The sequence below is a fragment of the Pseudorasbora parva genome, chromosome 23, assembly GCF_024679245.1.
Source record: "Pseudorasbora parva isolate DD20220531a chromosome 23, ASM2467924v1, whole genome shotgun sequence".
NCBI classification, from domain to species: domain Eukaryota; kingdom Metazoa; phylum Chordata; class Actinopteri; order Cypriniformes; family Gobionidae; genus Pseudorasbora; species Pseudorasbora parva.
Window position 1 is genome coordinate 23,766,643 of NC_090194.1, and position 18,202 is coordinate 23,784,844.

General features: G+C 44.6%; 1 protein-coding gene across 5 annotated transcripts in view; it reads left to right on the forward strand.

Annotated features, from left to right (window-relative positions):
• Positions 1–18,202, forward strand: part of phldb2a (pleckstrin homology-like domain, family B, member 2a) — a 213,805-nt gene that overhangs the window by 149,643 nt on the left and 45,960 nt on the right. For all 5 annotated transcript variants that reach the window (XM_067433809.1, XM_067433808.1, XM_067433811.1 and 2 more), the window contains exon 6: positions 7,150–7,287. In XM_067433809.1, the coding sequence (XP_067289910.1) occupies positions 7,150–7,287 (138 nt within the window). The remainder of the gene's footprint in view (positions 1–7,149; positions 7,288–18,202) is intronic.

The following is an 18,202-nucleotide window of genomic DNA, read 5'->3' on the forward strand; positions in this document are numbered from 1 at the left end:
AAGTGTTTTACATCTATGGATTTTATTATTGGCAAGACAAGTCAAGAGTTGATTTGAGAGGCTAAATTGATTAAACATGCGGTTAACTCACTGGCGGCCGCTGGTCCCTTGGTTGTCACTTAAAAAAATGTAAACTTTAATTTAACAAACAAATATATTTAAAAAATACATTTTTCTAAATTAACGGGGGAAAAAACTAAATATAGCTATGTTACGACCAGCTCGGTTTAAGTCGCAACATAAAAGAGGGATCAAACACCAACGTTTAATCAAATTAAATTATATTTATTTGTATTAACAAATATAACAATAATTACAAATAACAAACATAAGTCTAGGGAACTAAAGAAACAAAGATATAAACAAAATATTAAAGCTACATGATATAAGAAAGGTACAAGAAAGAAACTAAATGAAAAGCAAAGAGCCACTCCCGTGAGAAACTATCCCACAGAGAGTGCTAACTCAAATGAAAACTAAGAGCACTTAAATACCCTAATCTACAAATGATCAATTAAGAAGAGGGTGTGACTCAGAAACTCCCACAGTCTGCCACCAATGGGTAGAGAGAAACACTCAGGGTCGTTACACCTCCCACTCCAAAAAGAGGTTCCCTAAAGAACCGACAAAAAAGGAAAACAAACAACAAAGCAAATTAATATATATATATTTTACAAACACACAAAACATTAGGGCCGTTGATACTCATCCTAGCAATCCCGTTCCAGTTCACTCTCGGATCCCCTGGGCCCTAGGGTTTCAAAGAGAGATAGAGAAAGGGAGAGAAAGAGAAATAGAAAAACACAGCCCATACTGAAACAACTTTTACACCCGGGAAAGAGCATCTGCAATCAAATTATCCTTGCCACGGATATGTTTGATCAGCAGATGAAAAGGTTGTAATGCAAGACTCCATCTCATAATTCTCTCTTCGGTCTAAAAATGTCAAAGGATTGTGGTCAGTGTAGACAATAATTGGACCAATTGAGCTCAAATAGACTTCGAACTGTTGAACAGCCAACACAAGGGCTAAAGCCTCTTTTTCAATCGTAGAGTATGCCAATTGATGGCAATTATTTTTTTTTGAAAAATAACTAACCGGATGTTCGATTCCATTAGCATCTTCCTGTAGGAGAACAGCACCAGCACCACAGGCACTGGCATCAACTGCTAAGAGGAAAGGTCTTTGGAAATTAGGTGTAACCAATACAGGCGCATTGGCTAACAGGGCTTTAGCATTATTGAAAGCAAACTGGCATTGTTCAGTCCATAAGAATGGTCTCTTCGGACTCAACAAATCAGTCAGAGGAGTAACTACACTGGCAAAATTCTTACAAAAAAAAACCCCTCTGTAGTAGCCTACCATTCCCAGGAATCGGCGGAGCTCACGGCGGGTAAAAGGAGTAGGAAAACTACTAATAGCATCAACTTTAGTGTCGATTGGCTTTACACAACCCCGACCAACTACTTTGCCCAAGTATGTCACAGTAGCCTTTCCAAACTCACACTTGGCAAGGTTAATAGTTAAATTGGCTTCAGCCAGTCATACAAAAAGTTCTCTAATTTGGTCAAGATGTTCGGACCAAGAAGAACTAAACAGAACAACATCGTCTAGATAGGCCTCACACCCTGACAACCCGGACAGTACTCGATTTACCAATCGCTGAAATGTAGCGGGTGCATTTCTGACCCCAAAAGGCATGACGGTGTACTGCAGGAACCTATCAGGTGTCACAAAAGCAGACAATTCCTTAGCACGAGAAGTCAAAGGCACTTGCCAATAGCCTTTCAAAAGGTCGAATTTGCTAACAAATTGCGCAGAGCCAACACGATCAACGCAATCATCGATTCTAGGCAAGGGGTAGCAATCAGGTTTAGTTAAAGCATTGAGCTTCCTGTTGTCAGTGCAAAAACGATAAGATTTATCCGGCTTACTCACTAAAATACAAGGAGAGCTCCAAGAACTGAAACTGGGTTCTGCCAAATGATGAGAAAGTAAATAATCAACCTCTTTCTGAAGCAATTCCCTTTTTATAGGATTTACTCTGTATGCATGTTGTTTTACAGGTGAAGCCGTACCAATATCAATATCATGCTCAATGGTATTAGTTTGGGTAGGGATATCAGAAAAAAGAGAGGGGAACGAACTTACCAACTTCATTATATCTGTCTTCTCAGAGTCAGATAAATAAGATAAATGAGAAGTCAAATTGGCAAGAATTTCAGAATTATTTAGTCGCCCTTCCACGACTCCTCGAGAAGGACCGTTTATTTCGTCCGTAGCCATTTGATCTGCATTTTCCCCCATCTTTTCAGATACATCTAAACTGCTTCGGCCACATAAACCTTCAGTGTGGATGGAGACAGCCTTCGATCCAACCCTTCTTGGAGGAAAGAGAGCACAGACCCGATCGGGCACTTCCAGGGGTCTTCTTGGCGAGAAGAGCACCAATTGACGAAGAGGTTCCACTTCAACGCATAGGCCTGTCTTGTGGACTCGGCCCGAGCGGAAGTGATGGTAGCCACCACCGGAGGTGGTAGGGTACTCAAACCTGCCGCGTCCCGTCCAGGAGCCACACGTGGAGGCTCCAAAGATCGGGACGCGGGTGCCACAGGGTGCCCCGTCTCTGAGAGAGTAGATCCTGTCTCAGAAGAATCGGCCAGGGAGGGGCTGTCACAGGGAGAACTAGTTCTGGGAACCAGGTCCGGCCGTGCCAGTACGGGGCGACCAAAATGACCTGCTCCTTGTCCTCCCTGACCTTGCACAGAACACGTGCAAGAAGGCTCACTGGGGGAAACGCATACTTGCGTAGGCCCTGCGGCCAGCTGTGCGCCAGTGCATCCGTGCCGAGCGTGCCCTCGGTCAGGGAATAGTACAGGCTGCAATGGGACGAGTCGTGGGAGGCAAACAGATCTACCTGTGCGTCCCCGAACTGATCCCAGATCAGCTGGACCGACTGGGGATGGAGTCTCCCAGACGAGCTAAGTGGTGGAGAACCTGATCTCTGTGTTCGCACACCCTGTCCCGAGAGTGGCCCAGTATGAGCCAGTCGTCGAGATAGTTCAGGATGCGAACCCCTTGTTGCCTGAGTGGCGCAAGGGCTGCCTCGACAATCTTCGTGAAGACGCGAGGGGACAGAGCTAGCCCGAATGGTAGTACGACATACTGATATGCCCGCCCTTCGAACGCAAAACAAGGAATGGTCTGTGTCGCGGAAGGATGGACACATGGAAGTACGCGTCCTTCAGGTCGCTCGCTGCAAACCAATCGCATGGACGAACACATTCGAAAATGCGTTTCGCAGTCAACATCCTGAACGGAAGCCTGTACAGGGATCGGTTCAGGATGCGAAGGTCCAGGATCGGTCGTAACCCACCGGATTTCTTCGGTACAATGAAGTAAGGGCTGTAAAAGCCGGACTTCATCTCGGCTGGAGGGACGAGCTCGACCGCGCCCTTCGCCAGTAGGGTCGCGATCTCCGCAGGCATGACTGGGACATTGGACCCCACCATGGTGTACCGGACACCCCGGAAGCGGGGAGGAGCTCGCGCGAACTGAATCACGTAGCCGAGCCGGATGGTCCGTGCGACCCAGCGGGACAGTCCCGGCAGCTGTAGCCACGTACCGGTGCAACACAGGGGGGTGTGGGCCGAGGCATGAGCGTCAGAGCTGTGTTCCACACCATCACCCTCAGGTCACCCTGGCCACCAGCCGAAGAGACGGGACCGGATGATACCGAGGCCGCGGACACGTCAGATCGGGGGGTGACGGAGGGGACTCTCACTCCGGCGGCCGCACGGAGATCATTGAGTCTCGACCGCAACATGGAGATGGCCATGTTCCCGCAGTGGGAACATGACTCATCCACAAGTGCCGCCTGAGCATGCTGGAAGCCCAAGTATGCCAGACAGTGTGAGTGCCCATCAGAAGAGTGTAGAGACCGGCCACACCCAGAAGCACACGGGCGAGACATCCTGAAAAGGACGTGCCACGTGTGAGCTCTTTTGTGAGAGGATTAACCTCGCAGTCGATGCCGAAGCGCCCAGGGGACCACACACCAACTGGAAACCAATCGTCTGACCAGCAGGCAGGAAGTATGTGACCGCTGGAACGTGCCGAACACCAACACCGACTGGAAGATCCTGATCGTCTCGAAGAACTGACTTAACTCAGAAGGCTTATAGGAGTGAAAGGTATGTAACCCTTGACTCCGAAGCATTAAAACATAATGCGGTTATGCCAGCTACTTCCTTATATACCCACGTGGGTAGGCGGAGTTACGCATGCAAATCTCGCATGCCCATGGCATTGGCACTGCCATTGGGCGCTTTCTAGTCTCGGAGATGATAGGCTTCTAAGCGAAACCCCCATTCGTCAGTCACTGACGTTACGTCGGAGTGACTGAACGAAAGGGAACTCCACCTTACTGTTTACAGAATAAACGCTCCTTTGCAACTGATGTGACAATTCAATCGGGAAAATGAACATGTAGAATTATTGGAAATAATATTAGGAGTTTCAACATTTTATCTTTTGAAGTTCCTAAAGGTTTTAGCAGTTTTCATAATGTGAATCAGTTGAAAATGATATTGCTACTGGGACCTTCTCAAACGCTTAATATTAAAATTTTAAAAAGCTTAACGTGGCTTAATTAATCAAGACAGTGTTATTAACAAACCACACGTAGTGAACACCATAATAAAGCATACTATGTACAGAAAGGCAGATGAGCCCTGAATATGAACACAACGCGTTTAATTAAGCGTTTTACTCCCATAAAGAAGATGCTTAACGTGGCTTAATGTATACAGTGGCATTAAATTCCCAAACTAGGTAAAAACTATACTAATAAAGCATGCTATACAGAAAAAATTGGTTTGTGCAGAATTTGATCTTTTAATATCACTTAGTAGGCTACATTATAAGTGACATTAAGCTTTGTCTTTATAATGGTTTTCTTTGGGAGGAAAACACGTGTAATTAAACGCATTGTGTTCATATTCTGGGCTCAACTGCCTTGCTGTACAGTAGCCTATGGTTTATTATGATTTGTACGGAGTTTGTTTTTTAATAAAAGTGCATTAAGTCACATTAAGCCTTTTAGAATGTCCTTAGACAGAGACATTTTTTAAAATATCATCGTTCTTTGCTTTAAGAATTTGCAGGGCAATCCGAATATTTTGTTTGTCTCATTTGCAAACGAATTGTGTTGCTTTAAAAGTCTAATGTGAATATAGATTACAAAGCGTTCACCAAAACCATACATTTTGTATTGATTTACCATCTGACAAAGTTAACATAGTTGGTTGAATGAAGTTGGTGTGCCACCTACAGGCCTTTTGGGTGAAGTGTAGGTTGGTAAAGAACATGGAAAATGGCCATAACTACATTACCCTTTTTGACAGAATAATTGTGATTAATAATGTGATTATGATTTTGAGCAAAATAATTGTGATTATCAGTTTAACCATTATTGTGCAGCTCTAATTTGAAGTTCTTTTTGGAAAACTGGGACACCATGTCATCTGGACTGAAGAGGACAAGGACAACCAAAGTTGTTCTCAGCACTTCAGATGTTCAGAAGCCTGCATCTCTTAAGGTACGGGGTTGCATGAATGCGTGTGGCGTGGGCAGCTTACACATCTGGAAAGGCACCATCAACACTGAAAGGTATAGTCAAGTTCTTGAACAACATATGCTACCATCCAGACGTTGTGTCTTTCAGTGAAGACCTTGCATTTTCCAACATGACAATGCCAGACCACATACTGCAACAATAACAACATCATGGCTGCTTAGAAAATGGAACTGGATACTGAAATGGCCGGCCTGCAGTCCAGATCTTTCACCCACAGAAAACATTTGGCGCATCATAAAGAGGAAGATGCAACAAAGAAGACCTAAGACAGTTGAGCAACTAGAAGCCTGTATTAGACAAGAATGGGATAACATTCCTATTCCTAAACTTGAGTAACTTGTCTCCTCAGTCCCCAGACGTTTGCAGACTGTTCTAAAAAGAAGAGGGAATGCCTTTTTTCAATTTTCTTTGAGATGTGTTGATGCCATGAAATTTAAAATAAACTTATTTTCCCTTTAAAATTATTTTTTTCTCAGTTTAAACATTTCATATATCATCTATGTTGTATTCTGAATAAAATATTGAAATTTGAAACTTCCACATTATTGCATTCTGTTTTAATTCACAATTTCAATCAATCAATCAATCAACTTTATTTATATAGCGCTTTTACAACGATTGTTTCAAAGCGGCTTCACAGTGTTAAAAAGCACAATATTGCAACAAAATTTGATTTGGCTAGTTTGATTTGGATACTTTATATAATTAAATTTGACCTAATTAATACATTTAATTTCTATATTTAGTTGATTAACTTGGAAAATAATTTTAGTGTCCCCAACTGAGCAAGCCAAGCCATAGGCAACATGGGCAGCCATAGGCTCTGGGAGAAACCAGACTCAGTCGGGGTGCCAGTTCTCCTCTGGCCTATTATTAAACAGTGTATAACTATATTTGTACAGTGTAAAGTGTACAATTTGTCAGTGTACAATTGTACAATTTGTCAGTGTACAATTGTACAATTTGTACAGTGTCCCAACATTTTTGGAATTGGGTTTGTAGTACTGACAGTAACTCACGATTGAGCCAAATGTGCCTCCAGTGCGTCATCGACAGTAGGGGTGGGGCCAGGATCAGTGTCTCCAGTGTGTCGTCGAGCCACCTTTTAGCCCCGCCCATAAAATCTTGAACACCGCAATGGTGAAAAACTGTTTAAAGGTCTAACTCCACAGTTCAGTACTACACAGTTCACAGTCTTTATAATGTGTTTTAGCAATACATTTCTAACATTTATAATGAGTTTAGATTTGTATTTATTTATTATCTTTACAGGGTCTTTAATTTGATTAATATGCATACACAGACATTACACCAGTTTTGAACAATGCGTGGTTACAAAAATCTGGCAATGCGCATACAATATGTGCATATTCTTCTGAAGACGAAATTCGCATCATGCGCACTGTACACTGACCCTCATGTACGTGTGAAAAAGTGTACTTTGAGCTTAAAAACCCTGTTCTGGAATGAGGAGCTAAAGTCAATAAACACTGTCTTGATCTGTCCTTAGATGGAGGTGGAGAGAGCTCTTTTAGACGGTGAGCAGGAGGCAGAGGTCACTCAGCTACAGAGCGATAAAGAAATGCTGGAGCAGCTCAACGGAAAATTAAAGAACATGGAGAAAAATGCTCAAAGAAATCAAACTCAGGTATCCATCAGGTAACAATGTATTTGTACAGCTTGTAAAGATTGAATATAGTATATCAAAACCTCAGGACAAAATCTCCAATAGACAATAATGGGGATCTCATTCATCTACTGTACATAAAACCTGTCTGTGAAAGTTTTTACACAGAAATCATGATTCATGAATATGTTGACACTTAGTTTAAAGAAAACGTCTCGGTTACGTATGGTAACCCTCATTCCCTGAAGGAGGGAACGGAGACATACGTCGGACTTGACCGACGAATTGGGATCACTTCTGGGAGCCCCTATCAGCTTCGAGATATGGAAAACGGGCCAATGAACATTGGCGTGCATGCTTTGCGTATCGCACACCGCCCCGCTGCGCGGGTATAAAGCAGAAGTTGTTTTTCACGCACAGTTGTTTTTCACTGAGGAGCCGAACCCGTGGCTCGAACTGCAGTGATGGTACAGCAACTGTGGCGACGGGACGTACGTCTCCGTTCCCTCCTTCAGGGAAAGAGGGTTACCATACGTAACCGAGACGTTCCCTTTCAGTTGGTCATGTTCGATGTACGTCGGACTTGACCGACGAATTGGGATCCCTATGGAAAATGCCACAGGTACTACCACTTCCAGCGCCCTGCCGGAGTTCCCCGGACCCCGTCTCAGCGGGCAGGGAATTTCCTGCATGGAGAGTCACACTGCCATCCCACAAGACCCAAACAGTGGACTATTGGGTAACGCTGGGAAAGCGTGCCTCTGGAGGCCGTTGCAGAAGCCACACTACCCCGAAAGGGGACACTATTTGGAAATTACACATATGGACTGGCCGTAGGCAGTGCTACATATGGGAGTCCCAGGGGTGGCCCCAGCCCTGTTGGGCGGGGGACAGTCACCGCACTGAGACGGCAGAGCGGGCTCTGCCAAGGGAAAGATACGGGCTCACTGTAGGGAGCTGTACTGTGGAGAATACTCATATGGGACTGCTGTGGGGGTCACTACATATGGGAACCAGCCTAATACAAGTTCCACAATGCATACGAGTGTCAGACCTGGCGTCAGACACTTCGCCACGTCTGACTGCCGTGGGTTGCGGAGGACTCGACAGGGTTCGCCATACTGGGGAACTCTACTGGAGCAAATAAGCGCACGTATCCGTTCCATGAGGAAGGGAGTGGTGCAGCAAGCCGACACTAGAACGGGGCACTGCGGTGCTACCGACTCTGAGAAGTGAGTACACGGGAAGATACCGGTTCTACACGTAGGCTATAAAATCTAGCGAACGTGTTGGGTGTCGCCCAGCCCGCAGCTCTACAAATATCTGTCAGCGAGGTGCCACGAGCCAGCGCCCAGGAAGAGGATAAACCCCTGTGGAGTGGGCCCTAATCCCGAGCGGGCAGGGCACGTCTTGGGACTCATACGCCAAGACAATGGCATCCACTATCCAGTGGGCCACCTTCTGCTTGGAGACAGCCTTTCCCTTCTGCTGTCCTCCGTAACAGACGAAGAGCTGCTCTGAGGTCCTAAAGCTTTGCGATCTGTCCACATAAGTCCGAAGAGCTCGGACAGGACAGAGAAAAGCCAGGGCTGGGTCTGCCTCCTCTGACGGCAGAGCTTGCAGGCTCACCACCTGGTCCCGGAAGGGAGTGGTGGGAAACTTGGGCACGTATCAAGGTCTCAGGATTACGTGAGAGTACTCCGGCCCAAATTCCAGGTACGATTCGTCACCCGAAAATGCCTATAGGTCCCCTACCCTCTTGATAGAGGCCAGGGCAATCAGGAGTACTGTCTTAAGAGACAGAATTTTTAACTCCACTGACTACAATGGCTCAAAGGGAGGTCTCTGAAGTGCACTAAGCACCAGAGACAGGTCCCAAGAGGGTATAGAGGGGGGGCGAGGCGGATTTAATCTCCTCACGCTCCTCAGGAACCTGACGATCAGGTCGTGCTTCCCCAAAGACTTACTTTCTACTAGTTCGTGATTGCCAGCGAATAGGCCACATACACCTTGAGGGTGGAGGGAGACAGCCTTCTCTCCAACCCATCTTGTAGAAAGGAAAGCACGGCCCCGACCGAACATCTTCGGGGGTCTTCTTGATGAGAAGAGCACCAGTCGACGAACAGGTTTCACTTCAACGCATAGAGGTGCCTCGTAGAGGGACCTCTGGAGTCTCCAGAGGTCTGGATGCGGGTGCCAGAGGGTGCCCCGTCTCTGAGTCAGGAGGTCCTTCCTCAGAGGAATGGGCCAAGGAGGTGCTGTCGCAAGCAGCACTAGTTCCGGGAACCATGACCTGTTGGGCCAGTACAGCGCCACCAAGAGGACCTGCTCCTCGTCCTCCCTGACCTTGCACAGTGTCTGTGCAAGAAGGCTCACTGGGGGAAACACATATTTGCGTAGGCCCCAGGGCCAGCTGTGTGCCAGCACATCCGTGCTGAGGGTCCCCTCGGTCAGGGAATAAAACAACTGGCCATGGGCCGTGTCCGGGGCGGCAAACAGGTCTACCTGTGTGGCCCCAAAGTGATCCCAAATCAGCTGGACCACCTGGGGATGGAGTCTCCACTCTCCTGGAAGCAGTGGCTGCCGTGAGGGCTTGTCAGCCATACGATTAAGCTGGCCCGGAATGGAAGTGGCACGAAGTGACCTCAGATACTTCCGACTCTATGACTAGAGGTGGCGGGCGAGTTGTGACATGCGACGGGAGCGTAGACCAACCTGTTTGTTGATGTACGCTACGACCGCAGTGCTGTCTGTACGGACCAGAACGTGCTTGCCCTGAAGCGGTGTCTTGAAGCGGCTCAGGGCAAGACGAACTGCTAACAACTCTAGGCAGTCTATGTGCCATTGCAGTTGAGGCCCCGTCCACAGATCTGAAACTGCAAGCCCAATGTACGTGGCATCCCAGCTGGTGGATGAGGCATCCGTGGAGACACCAAAGAGTCCTCGGTGTAACTAAGACACGAAGGGATCCGCTGTGCCACGCCCACCTCGGGACTCGGTCATGTAGCCAGCGTTGAAGCGGTCTCACATGGAGCATCCCGAGCGGCGTGATTGCCGCTACGGATGCCATATGCCCCAGGAGCCTCTGAAATTGTTTCAGTAGGACCGCCGTCCTGCGTTTGAACGAATTCAAGCAGTTCAACTGGACGCGCTCCTCGGTGAGGTGTGCTGTCAGGGCGAACACAGAGCGTAGAAATTATGTGTCGCAGGAGAATCGAGACATGAAAGTACGCGTCCTTCAGGTCGATCGCTGCAGAACAATCTTGGGGACGGATGCACCTGAGGATGCGTTTCTGCGTTAACATTCTGAACGGTAGCCTGTGAAGGGACCGGTTCGAGAACCGCAGATCCAAGAATGGCCGTGACCCCCCGCTTTTATTGGGTACAACGAAGTACAGGCTGTAAAAGCCGGTCTTCATATAGGCTAGAGGGACCAGCTCGATCGCGTCCTTCGCCAGTAGGACTGCGATCTCCGCCTGAAGTACCGGGGCGCGCTTCTTCAACACAGAGGTGAAGTGAGCGCCCCTGAGCTTGGGGGAACGCCGGGCGAACTGAATCGCATAGCCGAGTCTGATGGTGCGGATGAGCCAGCGGGATGGGCTGGGGAGCGCTAGCCAGGCCCCCAGCGACTGCACCAGCGGCACTACCGGCACCACAGTCGTACCCGCAGCGGGGCAGTGCAGTGGCATGCAGGGACCCGACCCGGATGGCTCGGAGGCGGCCCGTGGTGGGGTCTGCGTGCGCGTGGCAACACTTACCTGCTTCCGCTGAGGGGGCGCGGTACAGTGGGGAGGCCGCCTGTGGGCGTCCCGCAAGCCCCCTGCTGGTGATTGGAGAGGCTTCTGGGCAGCCAAGAACTACTGGGCAAAGCTCTCGACCGGAACTGGGTCTTATCGGTCTCCCTCATATCAGCCAGGTTGAGCCAGAGATGCCGCTCCTGGACCACCAAGGTGGACATTGCCTGGCCAATAGCACGGGCGGTGGTTTTCGTTGCCTGTAGGGGCGAGGTCCGTCGCCATCCGGAGCTCCTGGAGGAGCTCCGGTCCACGACTACCCTCGTGCATGTCCATGAGCGCCTGTGCTTGGTGCACCTGCAGCAGCGCCATGGCATGCAAGGCGGATGCGGCCTGGCCACAGGACCTGTAGGCCTTTGCGGTCAGACTGGAAGAGAACCTACAGGCCCTGGACGGGAGCTTTGGGTCCCCGCGCCAGCTAGAGGCGGAAGTCGGATACAGTTGCATTGCGACGGCCCGCTCCACCGGCGGGAGACCCTCATACCCCCTGGCCTGCCCACTGTCAAGGGTAGTGAAGAGGGAGGAGCCAATAGGTCGCCCACGGGTGCTAAACGATGCTTTCCACAACCTAGTCAGCTCCTCATGCAACTCCGGGAAGAAAAGCACCGGGGCGGGACGCTGAGAACCAGCGCGGCCCACCCCGAGAAACCAATCATCCAACCTAGAAGGTTCGGGACGTGGTGGAGGGTTCCACTCAAGCCCGACCTTTTCGGCAGCCCGGGAAAGCATAGAGGTCAACTCCGGGTCCGACTCGACCATTGCCACTCTCCCAGAGGGAGGCAGTACAGCCAAATCTTCATTCCCAGAGGACTGAAACTCCCCCTCCGATGCAGCGATCGACATCTGCTCGTCCGTGGGTGCCCCAAAGGACACCGTCGGCCGCGCATGTGGGGGGCCGACGGGATCCTCCGAAAGCACCATCGTTGCGGCGCTTGTGAGGGATTAGGGTCCCGTGGAGGCTCACTCCACGGGTTTGCCCTAACTGTGATCCTCAGGTGACCCCGGCCATCCGTCAAAGTAGGTCTATTCTGCTGGGCAGAAATAGACCTAAATCGAGCTATGGGTAGGGGACTCCACCTTCCCGAAGGTAGGCGAGTCTCGACCTAAGCGCCAAGAAAGTCATGTTCCTGCAGTGAGAACATGAGCTATCTACAAACGCCGCCTCAGCGTGCTCTAAGCCCAGGCACGTGATATAGTGCTTGTGACCGTCAGCGGGCGTCAGGGATCGGCCGCATCCAGAAACGCATGGGTGGGTCATTCAAGACATCCTGAAAAGGACGGCACATCACCCGTGTAGCTCTTTTGTTTGGAAAAATTGGCTCTTTTAGTGCTGAAGCACCCAGGGATTGACCGCGGCAGAATAACAGGGTTTGTGTGCAGTCTGTTTCTGCTCTCACCAGAAAAGGAACATGCCCACCGAACCAACTGTGTGTGGTGTGGGTATAGTGTAATTTGTGTAAGTTTCTCAGTTTGCTGTGAAAACAGCAGCTCTCTCAGCAGCAGTGAGATCACGGTTGCGCTGTCTTGTGCTGTCTGGCCAACACGAGCAATTTCCCCCGGCACACGCTTTCTCTCTCTCTCTTGCAGATAGAAGGCAGTCAGATGCCTCATCAACGCCGTTCAGCTCCGAAGTGAATGACAACAGTGCGTGCGGGGCTGGGTGCGATATTTTCATTGGCCCGTTTTCCATATCTCGAAGCTGATAGGGGCTCCCAGAAGTGATCCCAATTCATCGGTCAAGTCCGGCGTACGTCGAACGTGACCGACTGAAAGGGAACTTGGGTACTTTACTTGAAGGGGCGTACATAAGTGACATGACACCTTCATAATCATTACATGATACGTCATGATTATAAAGGAGTTTTTATGAAAGTTTATGAAAACTGTCATTAAGTGTCATTCGCTCAATTTTGTAATTTTTAATGCAAAGATGATATCGAGATGTATTTATGACAACTTGACATAAACAAATCCATCATAACCTGTCAGTGTCTTTGTCATGACAATTTGACATTACCAAGACAACATAACTTGTCATAAACATGACATAGCAGATTAATTATCAAACTTAAAGCTACACTGTGTAACTTTTTTTATTTACTCTTAGTTAAAAACACGTAGTTCTTTCAAAAATATATGTGCTCATTAATGTATATTTACTTCTTTCAAGCAATAAAGTATTCTCGTAAGTTTATAATATGTCATTTGAAAAAAAAACATACGGGTGAGGGGTTCGAATGCTGGTCGCCATGTTGCCCCTCCATTTTGAAAGTACATTAGCCAAAGAGGGACATACCCGTAAATTCAAGCTTCGCCTTTCGTGTTTTAACACTCGATGGCACCATGTCGAATGTGAAGAGGGGGATTGCCATGTTAATCTTGGACTAAATTGGCCACTGTAGAAGTTAAAACAAAATCAGAATTGAGAGGAACAGAAACTATTATTCACTGGATGGTCATATACCTTTTCACCGCTAGATGGGGGAAAATATCACACAGTGTAGTTTTAAGAAACTACTTAGCTTTATGAGTTAACATTACATTAAACTGTCATATGGTTGGTTTTGACATTGGCCATTATGATGTCCTGAATTATTTTATGACCACTTTTTCAGTGGTACAAATTGAATTTGTCGTCAAGCCAAGTTTCCAACTCCATCAGGGCATGATGGAGAAATATTAAACCTCGGAAGAAACCAGGCTCATTCAGGGTGCCAGTAGTTCTCCTCTGGTCTATTAACAAACACTGTATGATTATTATTCTGGCAACCTTACAGGTCAGAAATCATATTAGATCGGAATATTCGAAAGTTTGAGGTATTGGAAGAGACGTGTTTATTTAGGATGATGCGTGGATTACACAAAAATATGAATATTTGAAGGATCGGAGTCATTGCACCGGAGATGGGTTTATTTAGGATGACATGTTGAGTAAAAAAAAAAATTAAATATGAATATTTGAAGGATCCGAGTCATCACGCCAGAGACGGGTTTATTTAGGATGATGTGTCAAGTAAACAATAATTAAATGTAAATTTTCAAAAAATAAGGGTCATCCCACTGGAGACGGGCTTATTAAGGATGTGTCGAGGAAACAATTATTGAATAGGAATATTCGAAAGACCGGAGTCATCACGCAGGAGACAGGTTTATTGAGGATAACGTGTTGGTTGGCAAATTCAGATGAGACACTTTGACACGCTTTCCCCAGACACTTCAGGGATGCTCTGTGTTCGAATCTTTTAAAATTCTCAGCCATCTGAATGGGCTAGCAACAGGCAGCACACATGGCACGACTCATGTTTGTCATTAGTCTTGTATTTTTGTTTTATTCATACAACTGACCACAGGTCATAAACCTGAAATGAGAAATAAGCAGTGTTACAAATATATCCATTAAACATATAATGCAAAATAAACAAACATGAAGTAGTTACAACAAATAACTAGGTCTATTTCTGCTGTAAATAAGAATACACCATCATATAATCTCCTATACAGTACTACACAGCTGTGTAAGCACCGCAGAAACTACATTTCCCATCATGCAAAGTGGCGCTTCTGCACATCGCTTCTGCGCAGAGTATAACTATCACACAAGTTGGGAAGTAAACTGCATTAATCATTATAACACTACAGCTCAATGTTTTACTAGATTGATGCAACTCTGTCACCTACCACACAACCGCCCACTACATTAGTTTACTTGGTAATTTATTAATTATCCAGTGTTCGAACATATCACAAACCGAGAGAACTGAACAGTACACGTGCTAACCTAACTACAAATTAAGTCTCTCAGCATGGACTAAATGCAGCCAATGTCGACAATTGCACAAGTATGAAACTTTGAACATTCCTAAATTTAAGTACAGCAGACCGTAACTCATGATACCCTTTTCGGTAACACTTTATAATAATGTTCAGTTGTAAGTCATTTATAAGTGGTTAGTTAATGATGAACTAATCATTTACAAAACATTCATAAATGATTATCAAGTGATATGCTAACATTTTATAAATGTTTTGTAAATTCCGTTACAAGTCATTTACAAGTGATTTGTAAATAATTAACTAATGATTTATGAAACATGACTACGTGTTCATTAATGATTAATGAGTGATTTGTTAATTATTTTACTTATATTTAGTAGATTCAGGTATGTGATTTACAACTGATTAGTTAATAATGAACTAATGACGTACAAAACATGACAATGCATTTCATAAATGTTACTTTTTTGTATGTTTTGTAGATTTAGTTATACATTATTTACAAGTTATTAGATAATGATAAACTAATAACTTACAAATCATAATTATACATTCATAAATGATTAATATGGTAACGATTATTATTATTATTATTATTAAATCTGTCATAAGTTAGGCCTATCTTTAAAACAAAAACATTTAATAAAATAATCAAACAGATCCTTAGTAAATGGTTAAGTTACTAGTTAATATATTATTAATCAACGAAATGTCAATATACAATTATCTCAATAAATTGTTAATTAATGAACAAATGATGATCAAACCATTAGTAAATGATGAGTAGCCCATATAATGTATTGTTGCATATCCCAATGCATCAGATCAATACGCATTTAATTCTTTGCATTTGTAAAAGTAGACATGATTTTATAAATATAAATAGGCTACTTTTTATTGCAAAAACTGACCATAAACAGTATAAAAGTATTAGCTCATGTTGTATTCAACGTTTTCTGAAGTCATACGATATCTTCATGTGAAGAACAGAGTTGATCTTAATGTTTTAATCATTGAAATGATCCCTTTATGAACGCATATTTATCCTATTTATCATTCAAATAATAATCCTGTCCTGACTCTTAGCAGGACGCAATCGGTCACATGACACACGAGAGCCAATGTCATTTTACAATCAAAGCTGACGTAATGACGCAATTGGTCACGAGACACACGCCAGCCAATGCTGTCAAAGCTGTCGTGACGTTTCTTCCGGAAGTTCCGGGCGGCAAAATTTGAAATGTGTTAATCATTAATCACCGGCCGGTTGATGGACTTGACGCTGCTGATCGCTTCTGCGGATTTACTTCACACAAACTATTCGTTTGGCCTCGGGACACTTGGAATATTTGTACTTTTTGAATAAATTGTTACTGCAGTCGTATCTGCCTGTTTTTTTTATTTTAAAACACAAACGGGTAGGTTTAGGGAAGGGATTGGTTGTGACGAATTGGAGTGAATTGAGGTGTGTACTTTAATGTAAATGCTAACTGGTGAGGGTATAGACGGCTGTCTAATCTGACACGTGCACCTGATGCTTCACTGGAGGGTAAACCAGTTCACATTATCACTAACGTTAAACCCATCACAGAACACAAGTCTGGACCATTGAGTGAAAGGATTTAACTTAACGCACTGCAATCCCCTGACTTTAAGTCATTCTAAAATGTTTATTAATTTGACAACTAGTAATTTATCATTCTTAAAAAAAAAATGCTTTAGCATAAATGCATTTTGTGGGTTTTAACAGACCAGCTTAAAAATGTAATGATGCATCAATAAATTATATATTCATTATCTACTAATGGTTTGATTATCATTTGTTCACAATTAACAATTGTTTATTGAGATAATGGTACACTGACATTTCAGTGATTAATAATATATTAACTAGTAACTTAATCATTTACTATGGATCTGTTTGGTTATTTTATGTTATGCTATTTTTTAAAGATAACTTTTTGCAAATTGTTAGCATATTATACTTAATCATTTATGAATGTATAGTCATGATTTGTAAATGATTAGTTTATCATTATCTAATAACTTATAAATAATGTATAACTGAATCTATAAAATATACAAAAAAGTAACAATTTAGTAACATTTATGAAATGCATTGTCATGTTTTGTAAATCATTAGTTCATTATTAACTATTAAACTGTAAATTACCAATAACTTAATCTACTAAATATATGTAAACTAATTAACAAATCACTCATTAATCATTAATGAACACGTAGTCATGTTTCCCAAATCATTAGTTAATTATTTACTAATCACTTGTAAATGACTTGTAACGGAATTTACAAAACATTTATAAAATGTTAGCATATCACTTGATAATCATTTATGAATGTTTTGTAAATGATTAGTTCATCATTAACTAACCACTTATAAATGACTTACAACTGAACGTTATTATAAAGTGTTACCAACTTTTCAAAAGGTTCTAAATTCGCTACATACCAAAGTGTGCGCCTGATGATGGGTTGTGAATAACAATAGATGCTACTTTTTATGAAGAAGCTTCCAGCGCAACTGCACATGGTGATACCCAAATGATCATCGGGCAACAAAATAATCCTTATGACGTAATTTTTTTTTGCTTAAATAAATCCTTCTGTTCCCAATATTTTAAGTATACTTTTTTTTTACCATGAATGTTACCAATATTTTTTTCTAGTGACCCAAAGAACAGAACACCTCCCACTTGGCTGACTGATGCAAATTCAAGGAGGCCACAACAAAGTTTTCTCAGTAGAAACACCAACTTAAAGTCAAGTTTTGCAGCATACACAGAGATAAAAAAAAAATGCTTTTCAATGTTGTCATTTACTCAAAACGACTCTCTAAAGAGGTAGGCACCACCACATGGCCTTTTACTGAGTGTAGGTTTGCCCTTGAATCACTCAGCCGCCTCCCAGGATTACCCACTACCTAAAACAACCCAATGGAACCCAATGATAAAGACTTTATACTTTGTGCTGGACTTCAACATGAATCAATATGACCAGTCTCCGCACATCCCTGCGAAGAACAATAGTAGAAAGTAAGGTAGAATCTTTTGCCTGGGTCCTGGCAACAAGGGGGCCAGGAAGGCCTATACAGATCGCCACGTCAGCATCCCTGACCACTCCAAACTTGTCCGGATAGGTGACAACGATTCCACCGAGTCGGAACTGCCTTTAAGAGAGGGCAGTTCCGACTCGGTGGAATCGTTGTCACCTATCCGGAGGTTTAGATCCAAACGATCCAAACCAGATCCAAACCAGATCTCCAACCCAGACACTTCTTTCCACTCTGTGCCACTTATGCCGGATAAACAAGTTCGGTCCCGCTAGTTCACTCCACTTTGACCAGAATT